General features: G+C 35.5%; 2 protein-coding genes and 2 long non-coding RNA genes across 5 annotated transcripts; 2 read left to right on the top strand and 2 right to left on the bottom strand.

The window, feature by feature from the left end:
• Window positions 1–112: 112 nt before the first annotated feature.
• On the bottom strand, window positions 113–5458 carry LOC149713431 (uncharacterized). The gene is made up of 6 exons (XM_089847910.1): window positions 5318–5458; window positions 4381–4508; window positions 4188–4313; window positions 1795–1881; window positions 871–948; window positions 113–337 (listed from the first exon to the last, which is right to left on the bottom strand). The coding sequence occupies exons 1-6, from the start codon at window positions 5370–5372 to the stop codon at window positions 275–277; spliced, it is 537 nt and encodes a 178-aa protein (XP_089704036.1). The 5' UTR covers window positions 5373–5458; the 3' UTR covers window positions 113–274.
• Window positions 5288–6276, top strand: LOC149713430 (uncharacterized). 2 transcript variants are annotated; one of them, XR_016371064.1, is made up of 4 exons: window positions 5288–5420; window positions 5506–5624; window positions 5708–6021; window positions 6083–6276. It is a non-coding gene; the product is annotated as an uncharacterized LOC149713430 (long non-coding RNA). The 2 variants fall into 2 exon arrangements; XR_016371062.1 differs by having other exon boundaries at window positions 5708–6276.
• Window positions 6277–8580: 2304 nt separating this feature from the next.
• LOC149713429 (uncharacterized) lies at window positions 8581–10981 on the bottom strand. The gene is made up of 2 exons (XR_016371061.1): window positions 10060–10981; window positions 8581–10005 (listed from the first exon to the last, which is right to left on the bottom strand). It is a non-coding gene; the product is annotated as an uncharacterized LOC149713429 (long non-coding RNA).
• Window positions 10982–11117: 136 nt separating this feature from the next.
• LOC149713428 (uncharacterized) lies at window positions 11118–12692 on the top strand. The gene is made up of 3 exons (XM_089847951.1): window positions 11118–11385; window positions 11453–11580; window positions 12371–12692. The coding sequence occupies exons 1-3, from the start codon at window positions 11320–11322 to the stop codon at window positions 12624–12626; spliced, it is 450 nt and encodes a 149-aa protein (XP_089704077.1). The 5' UTR covers window positions 11118–11319; the 3' UTR covers window positions 12627–12692.
• The last annotated feature ends 1127 nt before the right edge of the window (window positions 12693–13819 follow it).

Genomic DNA, 13819 nt, shown 5'->3' with positions numbered 1-13819 from the left:
TTTAGGTATTGCCGGTACCTTTGAACTTATGTGAGAATAGGTTTTCAGCACAAATTAACATTAAACCAATTTAATCATGTTACTTAAGGTACGAGTGAAATAAATGACCACCTTCTTCATCTAACGAATCTTTAGTCTATTGGACATAAATGATTTATTTTTTCTAATCCATGTAAAAATGAATTTCTACTAGACATTACACGTATATTATTAAATATGGTGATTTAAACCTTCAGATCTCAAATGTTAAAACGTGATATTCAGTTTACCTAAATCAAACTTCTTGTTGGTGCGATGGATCCTTGCATATTCCATCGATACATTTCCAGCCTTGACCCTAATGAAAGAGTTTTTTAATTGTAGCAAGTCATAGCGCAAGAAGATAATACCAAAAACGGATTTATGCAAGAAGAACGTTGAAGGTAGCAAATTCACTACCCATCATCGCATACTTTATTGAGAAACTTCGTCTGCTTATATTTTGACTCCACCCACAAATTCTGTATATAGTCAGATTTTGTGGGTGGAGTCAAAATATAAGCAGACGAAGTTTCTCAATAAAGTATGCGAGGATGGTACTAGAGGCTAAAGCTACGATCCGACGTTCTTAGTACATAAATCCGTTTTTGATAATACCAAAAAGTGAATGAGGTGAAAGTATTAAAATGGCTTGTGTTAAAAGCGCGGCCATCTAAATTTCGATGATCTCTATTGTGTTTATATGCTAAGAAATTCACGCATGCCCAGTAGAACTCTATTTGATTGAACATAAGATCCATTTAAGCCCCGCCCTTAATTAACACATTGTACATCCATTTAAATGTTTCGAAAAGTAAATATTTTGACAGTAAAATATTATTGAAGTCTTACGCAAGATCTTCCATTCTTGACAGTAGGTACAATTCTCTTCAGGCCATCTCCGACGCAAGTTATACCACACGAGTATTGCTAAAATCAATAGAATGACTGTAATTAACCATACTAATAATAAACATCATTTGTTAAAATATATTATTTTTTAATAAAAAATCAGAGGATAATCGAAAAGGAACGTTTGAAAAATAGTATTTTTGGAGCTTTGTCAAAGGGGGGGGGGGGCAAGCGTGATTCGCGCTAGTCGGTTTTTCAATTTTCCAGGCATCCAGTTCCATGGATGACAAAGCTAGAATGGACTCGATGGGGGAATAGGCTTAAAAATTATCGTAAATAATTCTGTCTCCTAATGTCTTCGTTATAAAGAGCAGTTTTTTTCCGTAAACGCGCTCTTTATAGATGACAAATTATTAACTTGTAATTGAAATGCAAATCACGCGCCGTCTGCTTCAGAGTTGCGAACAACCAAAATAGTTTAGTTATTTAACTTAATCACTTGATATATTTAACGAATTCAACTAAAACTGAACGGTAAGTTCAAGTAAGGTGCCCGTTGCCCAAGGCTCAAGCCGAGCAAACGTGGTTAATGTGGTTAAAAAGCACGCAATACCTGGTGAGGCTGCCGAGCTTGGATTTACGGAGTAGACCATTTGGGAAATTAAATATGAAAAACCAACACAAAGGGGCGAGGTCGTCTTTGGGGTATTCATCCTCACGCCAAGAAGCAACGCCAGACGGAGCCCAAGTTCACTACACGCGGAAGGCAAGCCATCTCGCACTGTCTCTAGCGGTGCTCTTTTCGAGAGGGAAAATATCCCAAAGTATGTTAGTTTCACTGTATGTTATTTATCTTTGCCTTTGACATAAGCAGACGCATTGACAGTTTTTAGGGGCTATATTTTCCAGCATTATTTTACTTACATAAATAGCTACTAGCTTCACTCCACGAAGTACCCTGCGACACTTCCATACATTATCTGTGAACACGCAAGATCCTCCAAGACAACGCTAAAAAATTAGTATAATCACTTTTAAAATTTATATTTGTATAGATAAAGATATATAATTACAATTTGGGAAAATCAAATACTTCTCCGAATTGAGAAGAGTACTTAACTACCTATAAAGTGATTTACCTAGATATGCAAATATTACTCTTTACTGATAAGCTATTGGAGAAGTTAAAACAAGTTGAGAAACCAAAATGAACCTCTCTGAGTCGAGACGAGAGCTATCTACCCACTTATTTACCGGAATATGTGACCGCCACTATTAACTGTCGTTAAAATTTCAATACTGAATTATTCAGGCGTTATTAAAGGGGCTGACCGACCCCCTCTCCTTTTCTACCCACCCGCTATGTTAAGCTCTATGAGGAAGATCGTCGTTTGTCCCATGGTCCGAACAGCCCCTTTAAGAGTACAATTGACGGCTCGATTAGTCTGTAAACTCTATCCTATCGTTACACCTCAACAAAATTCTTAGTTATCCAGCATACTGGTTTTCATTTCTTTATACTAAAGATAAATTATCTCTAGCCGCTCAAAAAGAGAACATGCATTGTTGATGCAACAAAGAATGGAAGGTTGTCCTATCAGACTTATAACCGTGGCAATCTAATTGCAGTCATGATTTTTGGTTCTATCATGGTGGATAGTAAAGATGGGCCGATTCCGATACCAATATCGGTACCGATATTTGGCTAAACCGATATATCGGTATAGGTTTTAACCGGTATCGGAACATCTATAGAGATGGGCTGATACCAATGCCATATCGGTATCGGTACCGATATTTGGCTGAACCGATATATCGGTATCGGTTTAAACTGGTATCGGCCCATGTCTAGTGGATAAACAATAGAAGATTGGACCGTTGTTGAATTCAGTTTTCTTTAAAAATATTTGGAACTACTTCCGGCACTCTGTTTCTTGGTTGACACGTGGTTAACTTTGCCTTAATATCAATCCCCGCCATATATAGTGGGTAGAGAGTAAAACCGACGACATTTTCAACCAATAATTACACTTCTTAAACAGAAGTCATTCAGCTACTGAGGAAAACCGGAAATGAATAGAAAAAAAATACGCATGGGTAAGGTTAAAGTGTTAATTCTTCTACTGTATATGTATAATATAGAGAATATAGATATAATAGAACCATAGTTCTATTAGAGGACCTAGAATTATTCATTTAGATGTGTATCTATCTTTCAGCTTACTTTGAACCATTCAGACCTTCTCACAGAGGAAACTAAACAACGCCATTTTTTGCTTACGCCTAGGGTGACTTTAGATATAAAACAATCCGAGCAATACAATATTAATGGATGTAATATAATTAAGCGTCATTTTACATTTAATCTAGCTAAAAGGAAATCTATGTTTGGACTATATATAAATATAGTAAAGCTATATTAAAACGTGAACACAGCATTATAAATATTAATATCAAGAGATGTTCGAAGTGAAACAGAGATTCACAGCTACACAACTATACTAAAAGAATCGTAGTACCGAAACACGTTTACCATATATTAATTTAATATTTTGCAAAAAGAAAATATTTTATTTTCAGTGCAAAACTCTTCAGATATGAAATGTTATCGCTAAGGCTTATGCTTTGCTCTTTGGATAAGCAATAAATGTTTGTTTCTATATATTGAAAAACCACTCGTATCTACTCTAATTGAAAGTTACAACCGAAGCTTTAATTTTCATTTATCCTAAATCTACTTTTCTACTCTCTTTTTATTAACATCTTGTGGTAACGATGATTTGTAATTCTTCAATGGGTACACGTCTTAACTATGAAATGCGTGTAGTTTTTCGACATTAGATTTAATCTTCTTTACTCGTTCTATATAAAATTTGACGGGTTTGCCCGAATTGCCAACTGCCAACACGCTAACAGACACACTGACACGTCGAGTGTAATACCGCTCCGTGACGTCATCGTAACTCGGAGTGGTAATTAACGAATTAATCAAGCTTTTATCAAAGCTCTAATCACAACTACGATGACGTGTAAACAATATCCTCCTGTTACACCTAAAACAACAACGATGTTTTGCCAGCATGACTGTTAGCCTTATAGCTAAATTGTGTCTAGCCATATAAAAAGAGATTGCAATTAAGAGATGACCTTTAACTACCGCGATCTAGTTGCCGTCATGACACTTGGTTCTATTAAAGGACCTAAAAGTAACAATTTTGATGTGTATTTAACTTTCGGCTCACTCTGAACAGTTAAGGTCTCTTAATAGAAGACACAAAAAAAACTAAACACAAATATTGATTCATTTGATGACTTACAGATGGAACGTCAGGGAACTCGGAACGACAAATTCGTCCATCCTTTTCATTTTGAGGCTGGCCCATAGCGACTAATTTTCCAGACTGATGTAGACCAACGCATTGAAACCGGCACTCGTTATACATCTATATTTAAAATTTAAATTAGTATCGCAAAGCGTACTTTAGTAAATACACGTGGAAAATATCTCACCAATCCCTTAATATTGAAAGTGCTTTTGGGTAGATATTCTTTGCAGGCCGCTGTATACGCTTCAGGATGAGTAACAACAACACTAGTTTCTCCCTTTGGTGTCGTCAGGGTTTCATAACAACGAATTTCTGTTATAAACAGTGAGATGAAAAAATATAAAAACGTATATTCGAAAAAATATTATTCAATTATTTTTTAGTAGTAAACTTAAATCTACGAAGAGATATCTACACTAAGCCAGTCACTTCTATTCAGATCTGTACCTTCATAATATTTAGGAGGAATGATGGCTAACCCTTAGCTAAGGCACCAGAGGGAAATCTCTGATGACACAGCTAACCGGCAGGACGATAAACTAAAAATTGTCGTTCTGTGGTAAGCAAAAGGCCGGGTAACAATGTCATGGCAAAGGCAAACTACTTTTAACAAGTAGAGAGAGAATTTTCATTCTCTGCGCAAAAGGGTCTGTTACGTGGTGTAACCCCGGTGCCTCTGCCCAAGGCAGGGCCGAAAATAAGCACAGGACACTGGACATTGTCCAATAAAATTTTAAAATGTGCCATAGTTTTTTTTTAAACTAAGGGTGGTCACTGGACATTTTGACCAATAAATTTTTACGAAGTTTTGATAGCTTGACTATGAAAGTGCGACACTATTTTTGTACACTCCAGTGGACAATGCCCTATAAATTTTCTAGGTCTTTAAGAAATGCTTTTTATTTCCGGTCCTGGGTAAAACATCATGGGCTTAGCTTTGGCAATGGGCGGCCATGTTTGGTACCGCTATGGATCTATGGGCAAATTGTATGGGTGACGTCACACTAAGGCTTCTGAGATAGCTCTATACTGTATTTCCTTTGGAATAAAAAGGAAAATCTACCCTAAAACTCCTTTTCAAAGAACATACACTTGAAATCCATGAAAAATTTCTTACTAACCACTGAATAGAAGTCCAAAGAACAGCAGAGCTATGGGTACGAGATTTGTCTTCATGGTTCTTTTCTCAAATAATGAAGCATGTAAACTTGATGAGTTTTTCCGGTGAGTACAAACTTAAACTGTCAAGATAGAGAGACAAGTTGGAGCGAAGTCTGAATGTAATCGCGAATTTGGTATTTTTCAACAGTTCCATTATCACTCAAGATGCGTGGAATTTTAGAGATTCTTTATGAAATTTTAATTGCTTGAAGGGGCTTGTGGTGCTATCATATTAGAAAGAGTGAATCAACTCGGAGTAAAGAACTGGTATGGGTTTCATTATAGTTTGGGGTTCTTGACTTTCGTGCCGGGATTTTTATTTCCTTAAATATTTTATTTCCTTCTTAAAGGTAGAATGAAATGTTCAGATGAAAATTTCTTAATCGTTCTTTATTGTTAAATGAAATCAGAATCGTTACCAAAACCTACCAGTAAGCTTCCGTCAATTTTGTCAAAATTTTAGACGGTACAAAAGTTCAGGGCCTAAGCGTTATGCTAATTTTTCATAATCTAAGTATTTTTATAAAAACTGCCATATTGAACTTTAAACAATTAGCAACAAATTTTCTGCCAACTAAATGCGCTATACTTTCATTAAATGCTGGTTTATAAATCAAAAATTGGTGTTGGTCTTTGCGAGTCTTGTTTGAAAACTTCGTAAAAAGTATTTAAAATTAGATGAAAATGTTTCTTAGTCTTGTTTAATGATTGTGATTTTATTTTAGATACAAGAATTCAGTTCACATTCCAATTTTTACTCGAAAAACTAAGAGATAAATTTAAGAATAATAATGTACATAAGAACGGATGAGATACCCACAGATAAAAATATATTAAAGTTATCTATAATTGAAAACCTAACCAGTTGACCTTTTTTCGATTATAAGTTTTGTACTCAAATTGCCAATAAAATCTAGTTTTCCACTTCATCTGATAAATGGCTGAACGCGTCACTTCCTACACGTGATTGTTCCTTCAAAATAAAATTTCCATTTTAATTTTTACTACAAGTACATTACTAGGCAGTTTATTGCCGTGCTCCACTTCATCTGATAAATGGGTGAACGCGTCACTTCCTACACGTGATTGTTTCTTCAAAATAAAACTTCCATTTTAATTTTTACTACACGAAGTACATTACTAGGCAGTTTATTGCCGTGCTAAAAACGACTGTGGATGAGTCAGATTTCACGCAAACTCAGCTCTTAAGGTTGTCGCACACTAGAGGAAAAAAAACGTGACGCTGTTACTAGCATCAAAATCAAATTTGGGGGGAGGAAATATTTCGGCATCGGCGTCGGGAAGATTTCGCGTCGGTTCTGGCGATCTTATAGAGTACTCGCGCACTAGGTAAAAGCGCTGGTACCGAATGCATGTGAACGTGAATGCGCGCGCATCCGTTTATTTACATCTCGAAACTTTTCGTGTATCGATCGTGTTTCAGATTTCTTTTACTTTAATTTAATTTTTATTAATTAATCCACTTCTCATCCATTACTTTTCATTTGCCTATCTTTAAAAGTATTTAAAGGGAGGGTGAAGTAGAAAATCAAGTGATTTTTTGTCGATTCTTCTACTAATTATAAGGCCAGTCCGCATAGTCAAACACTCAGGAAATACTTCAGAATGATTTTAAAATTCAAATTAGGTTCAGATTTTAAGGATAATTTTAATCAAGGACTGCCGACCAATCGCATAACGCCCTGCCTTTTTGTTAACAAAATTCTCGTGGCACGCTCCATGCCTCGCGCCACGATTATCACATCGCGCGCGAATTTTATCAAATCTCGTGATAAATTTCATTCAACACGGAACGTGCCACGAGAATTTTGTTAACAAAAAGGCAGGGCGTTACGCGATTGGTCGGCAGTCCTTGTTTAAAATTATCCTTAAAATCTGAACCTAATTTGAATTTTAAATTCATTCGGAAGTATTTCCTGAATGTTTCACTATGCAGACTGATCTTATATTTAGTAGAAGAACCGATAAAAAATCACTTGATTTTCTACTTCACCCTCCCTTTAAAGCACAATCCACTAAAAATATATTTTTTTTAATTACATTAATTAGTTTCTCGTCGCCATCTAATTCCGTTTCATCTAATTTATTTCCCTCATTTTCTAAAATTATAGACGCTCTGCCATTTTTCACGAAAGAAAGCTAGGAAATAAAAACAACTCGTTCAAAACTTCAAAAGAAAGTGAGAAAAAAATCAAAGCGAGGTTTCATTTTTTCAAACGTGGTGCAATAGAAAAAATTCCGTAGCACCCGGCTCCAATTGGTTGAAAAAGTGAGGTATGCCTTGACGTCAGAGCGGTTGCCAAGAGGAGCGGCAAAAAGTTGGGGCTAGCTGAACTCGGGACAGAACAGGTTTTTGGTCCGAGCGCCAGATCGGCGACGCGAGCATAATTTTTTACTTCTATGTGTGCGATACGAGTTGCCTATAGCAGCAACGGATTTACTAGCGGCAACCGTTGCCGATACGAGAAACAGCCTAGTGTGCGACAACCTTTACCCTCGATTTTCTAATTAGTTCTTATATTTTTTGTTTCCCTGACCTTTAATTCTTGTAACCCCTAGGCTAAAATAAGTTGAAAGAGCAAGTTTTGTTTGGGTTTCCCAAGATAGGGAGTTCGTTCTGAGATCCAAGCAGTCCCGCTCTCTTTATTTGTCATCTCATTTTAAAGTAATTCAACGTATTTACAATATTACCTCTCCGAGTGACTATGACGTCACGGAGAGGTATTACACTGATCATGTATGTATGTGTCTGTCACAGGGTTTGCAGTTGGCAAATCGGAGCAAGCGTGTTGGCAGTAAGCAATTGTTGACTTTCACTCCCATCGCTAGGATTAAGAATCCACTAGGGTTGCGAGAAAAGTCTAGCCTCCCAATGGCAGGGCAGGGCAGGGCTTCCACCAAAGGTTCACGCAATTGCGGGTTTTCTTTTCATTTATTGTGAATCAATCGCCTTATATACCCTGAATTTCCAAAAATTGTTAAAGAGGCATACGCTAGATTTTAAACGCCAACAATAGCTATGTTTAAAATGATTTTAGGAATAAAGTTTCTGAAAACGATTAACTAGAATAAAGTTAAATTAATGAGGATTAAAATAGTTAATATTAATTATATTTATTTAATTATTCAAGAAAAACATCTTAATTGCTTCTCGACACGGAGAGGTTTATTTTGGTTTCCCAACTTGTTTTGTTTTGACTCAATTTTTCCATAATGCCCCGGGCTCTGAGTGTCGCCTCCGAACAGACTATTACATACTACGCAAAAAAAGTTAGTCCCTCAAGGTTCTAGGTGTCTCATTCTGTCTCAAAAATTCACTCCCCCATACACTGTTACGCGCCAGTGAAAACCTTCTCCATTCACAGGAACACACACAAAAAACTCTTCTTGGAAGGTCCGAAGACAAATTTCTTTGTTTGCCCTTGTTCTTAAATGTGCAGTTGAGACGCAGACATCTGACTATGGACTTTAAGGCGTATGATGCGAAGTACAGTGACTAACCCATTCATTTTCCTTGATGGCAGTTACAAAGCATATTCAAGGTATACATTTTCTATAGGTTTCTGACCATCTCTAATGTATTTTTGGTCGACACCCTGTTTTCACATAAAACCGTTTAAGTCATATTTATCTTTGATAACATTCTTATTGTTGCAAAATTTGAGCGTCAACGCCCAAGAATAAATTGAAAATACGAATTTAAAAGCGACCCTTTCGTTGCCATATTAGTGCAAGCGATTATTTGTCTCTCGCGTCTTAGAGAAAACGATTGCGATCAACCGATGTGCACGTAATATCAAACGATAATTATTTCACAGAGTTATGCCCAAATTAAATTTATTGTTCGGTAGCAATCCCTCGTTTGGTATGATCTCAATACATAATCGCAAACTTTTTAAATGTTTCGCTAAAATTGCTGTCGCTTGGGCTTCGGTTTCTTTCATCGTGCTAATCTATGCTTTATGCACAAAGGTACATTTCTTTCTTCTTCACAATAGCCCTGGTGAGAACGCTATACCAACTTTCATCAGCTTTATCCTTAGCTTCGTGGTTCTGGTTTTACGGCGATCAAAACTATATGACTTAATTAGTCAAATAATTGGTCTGTGCGAAAGTATTGACAGAAAAATTGTAAAATCGTTATTGCGCCAGTTTTACGCAATTTTTGCATTGCTTTCGATGTACAGTGTTTATATATCTTATATTTCATTTCATTTTGATTCTGCACATGATCTTTATCTCAATTCGGTTAACAGCCATTTGTGTTTCGGTTGCAACTTTACTTCGTGGAAGTACGAAACATTTCTAGCGTTTCATTACGTGTATAGTGCCCTTTATTTGCCGTCTCATGTAGGACTGGGTTTTTGGCAAATCGCGACTTACTGTTTAATGGCGCAAGCTTTAACGAGCGCTTTAAACGCGTCAATTCCGAATTTTGCGGAAGATGCTTGTAACGGAAATCGCCTATGCGAAATTCTACGTACTTTTCGTGAACGTTTGTCTAAAATTCGCCATCTTGTTCGGAGGATGAATTCAATATTCCAATATATAATTCTGCTGTGGTTCGCTGGTACTTTATTCAATACAATCAGCCGAGTGACTCAATACATTCAACATTATTCTGACTCTAAAAATAAATACAAATATTATTGGGCCTTGCAGATGCGTCATTTGGTCTTACTAGTATCCTTAACTCTGGTGGCTTCCAAGTTACCCGAAGTTAATGATAAAATTAAGGAATCTTTGACGCATTTGACTGATAAGATAATGTTTGACGGCAACACAAAAGAGATGATGGTTTTGATGCTGTTTAACAATGATATTAAGAACCAAAAGATGGGTTTCAAGGCCGGTTCATGTTTCTTTATAACGAAGAGCTTTTTATTGAGTTTTTGTGGAATGGTCATCACTTATACAATAGTATTTATCCAACTCCACCCTGATTTGTTGGTAGCAGTGGATGGGAAAGCATCGTCCAATTGCACATGTACAATGATTTGTGATTAGATTTGTAGTAAAATAAATTTGAAAATGTTATTTCTTTGTTCTTTTTTTTTAAGTTGCGGTATCGTAGTATTGAAAAAACTACGTTGTCCGTACTACGCGGTCGCTCCAATGTAAGCCTTGATACTCTGTTGAACACCGTTCGCTAGAACCCTTTTCGTTTTTGCACAGTCGATTCAGTTGAAGTTCATTGGGTTAGAAAAATCGAGAAAATTATCCTAGAATAAAAATGCTTCCTCAAAAGTTACTCTCGTAAAATTCCAAAACAGCCCGAATCATTAGCTAAATATAATTTCCGGGAAATATTCCAATAAATAAAAATTAAGCAATTTCATCAAACTACTTAAACTGATAAATAAACTAAAGGAAAAATAAAAAGAAATACAAAGTGTTTTGAAGGCCACAAAGTAAAAATTATGAGGAAAATTGTGTCAATTATGTAAATACAAGGGTGAAAAACTTCGACGGTGACCAATCTATAAGCTTCTACGAAGGCGTTGGTGTTATGCAGGAATAATATATCCTAAATTTCCAAAAATTGTTAAAGAGGCATACGCTTGAATTCAAACGTCAACAATAGCTATGTTTAAAATGACTTTAGGAATGAAGTTTCTTAAAACGATTTAACTACAATTAAGCTAAATTATTTAAGAAAAATCTCTTAATTGCGTCTCGACTCGGAGAGGTTTATTTTGGTTTCCCAACTTGTATTTCTCTACTAGCGCGTATAAATCCAGTAAAAACTCCACTTCCATAACACCAACGCGTTATAAGTAGAATACTGGTCGCCAGCGAAGGTTTCCACCCTGTAAATTAATAATGTTGAGGAAAATGGTGTAAAGTATGGAAATATATTAGTATCCCTCAAGCTATGATATGCGATAATTTTGGATTTTCAGAATAACTTTCATTCACTCTAAAGTTTAAACATAACAGAATGGTAAGCACTATTGGTAATCCAATTTTTGGCGTATCTTTCGTCCTCGTAGTTGCCATCTCCATGGTAACTTTTTAAAGCAATTAATCAACAAAGTCATACATGTAATAAAGATTTCTTTTATGAATAATAGGTCGCTACTGAGTTCAACGAAACATTCGAAAAAGAGTTTATGAACCTATCTCAAAGAGTTTCGAAGTTAGAGAATTTGGAATTAGAAGTGAAAGAACTGAAAATGGAGAACTTCGAAAAAAATTTGAAGTAAATACTATTTTTTAATTGCATATATTTTTGATAAGTGATCTAAATGAATTGAAGCTTTTCTTACTTGAAATGGTCAGGCAACCATTGGATTTTAAATTGAAAAGATAGGAATTTAATTAAAATAATTTATAAAAACTCTTGAGTAACCGAAGAGAGCTCCACAATTTCGGTGTCTAGTAAAAAATAATTTTGAAGAATTTTACGCTAAACTACACGAAAACTTCGAATAAGTCAAAAATATAGGGTATTTTAGGACCTTTCATGAAATAATACGATAATATAGGACAGATTCGACAACATAAGATTTTATAGGACCGCTAAGCACCGAAAGACGGTAAAGACTTTTCGGCCTTTTTATCTGTAATAGACAGCATAAAAGCACTAAAACGTCGCTTGTAGGCCTATATGATTAGCACACCACTAGAAATATCGCTGATCAGCTAAATATCTAGCCGTAGCCGCGATAGATCGAAGCTTACTCCGACAATCAGCCTCTGCTAATCGCTTACGCTTGTATGAAACCCTCCAAAGCTCTTTTGAGAATAGTTATGGAATAAGCCGAGAGCCAAAAACCGTCTACTCTCTCAGCAATCAGCTTGAGCTAAAAGCGCCTTTGCGAATGGGCCTTTAGAGGCCTGTAATTTAGTATATTGATGCCATCCAATGGCGGTATTAGGGTTGGTGTGATCTTTTCCACACTGTATTTATTATTTAGTACGCTCCTAATTCGAACAAAAAGAAAATATTTGTTAACTGGAACTTTCCTTCTAAACCTGTCTCCTTAAAGAATGACTGAACATAGCAAAGAAAATGGAAAGAAAGATTCGTGCAAAGATGAACATCGTGAGTTGTATAAGAAGATTGAAGAAATCGAGACCGAACTCAGGATTGAAATGTTTACTATGTCAGTTGACATTACAACTCTTCAGTTAAAATTTAATGCCTTACAAGGCGGATCCGAGAGATTTCGTACGCACTCAACCAAAAGGAGAATTCGAGAAAATAATACCAAATTCAGCAAAACTAGAAGGCGACGCCTTTGAACTTTCATATATTATTAAAGAATTGATTAAATATGTGTAATCCCATGAGTATCACAATACCAATAAATATGCCACTTCCGTTCGTAAAAATGCTTAAGTTTTCTTCAAGCAGGGTGACCACTGAAAATTGTAAATTCCTTTAAAGGAAATATAGGAAATTTATCCTGGAAATATAGGAAAATATAGGAGGAAATTGGCGTAAAATATAGGAAAATATAGGAGGAAATTACTGAAAAATATAAGATAAATGGGGTGCATTTTTTTTAGAAAAATGATATTCATATATTAAAAAGTAGGAACCATATTTTTATTGCAAAAAGAACATATCACCTCACATATATGAGCGATAAATTATCACATACTGTTACTATCACAACTATTTATTTTTGGTTTTTTTAGGAGCTGGTTCAACACCTTTAGGGCTGGTTAAATTTAGGAGCATATGGTGTTTTTTGTTTTAAATTTTGAGTAGCTGCCTATTAAAACGCCGATAGTCTCGTCGTATGCATTAGAATTTTCCAATTATAGGAGAATATAGGAATTATCATAAAATTATAGGAGAAAATAGGAAGGACTTAAAAATATAGGAAATATAGGAAGAGTGGTCACCCTGTTCAAGTGACAAAGATTTTTCGTGTAAATGGGATCTCACTACTAGATGATTCAAGAAATAATTTTGTGATAAGAGACACCTCCATAAACGTTTCATGGTAATTGTTGTTTCGTTAGGCCTATATTGAATTCCATAGTAAATTAGCCCTTAGACAAATAACATTCAACAGAATTTAATAGTAGCTGGATTTAGTCAGGAATCTCATACATATTTGAGAAAGTGGTGCGTTTCTCGCATATTTATCAACAGTCACAATTCGTTACTCAGTGTTGCCACAGAATTTTCAGAACCAAATTCCATGACTTTTTCTGGGATTTTCCCCGACCTTTTTTTAGGCCGATAGTGTGAATGTTTACAGCACGTTTTAAGTGCTTATAATTAAATAAACTCTCTACATTCCAATTGTATTTTCCAATGTATTTGTTGCACCAAAATGAATAAGAAACATTTTAACTATAAATAACAGCCTACGAGATGTTTTTAAAAGCATTTACTTTACAAAAACAATTCTAGACAGCATTTTTAAGGATTGTTCTATAGTTCACTCTGTGTTAAGAGAGGATGAGGAGAAACTTTCACT

Source organism: Phalangium opilio, unplaced genomic scaffold (genome assembly GCF_054372755.1).
Source record: "Phalangium opilio isolate 3A_F unplaced genomic scaffold, DU_Popi_V2 ptg000009l_1, whole genome shotgun sequence".
NCBI lineage: Eukaryota > Metazoa > Arthropoda > Arachnida > Opiliones > Phalangiidae > Phalangium > Phalangium opilio.
The sequence above is the reverse complement of the archived record's forward strand: the minus strand, read 5'-3'. Positions and strand labels throughout refer to the sequence as shown.

Coding starts and splice junctions, on each gene's coding strand:
- LOC149713431 (XM_089847910.1), bottom strand. CDS start 5,372: ATGAAGACAAATCTCGTACCCATAGCTCTGCTGTTCTTTGGACTTCTA. Junction 4,509..5,317: donor CTTTGGACTTCTATTCAGTG/GTTAGTAAGAAA, acceptor TGTTTATAACAG/AAATTCGTTGTTATGAAACC. Junction 338..870: donor TCAAGAATGGAAGATCTTGC/GTAAGACTTCAA, acceptor CTCTTTCATTAG/GGTCAAGGCTGGAAATGTAT.
- LOC149713428 (XM_089847951.1), top strand. CDS start 11,320: ATGGTAAGCACTATTGGTAATCCAATTTTTGGCGTATCTTTCGTCCTC. Junction 11,386..11,452: donor TCGTAGTTGCCATCTCCATG/GTAACTTTTTAA, acceptor TATGAATAATAG/GTCGCTACTGAGTTCAACGA. Junction 11,581..12,370: donor AACTTCGAAAAAAATTTGAA/GTAAATACTATT, acceptor GTCTCCTTAAAG/AATGACTGAACATAGCAAAG.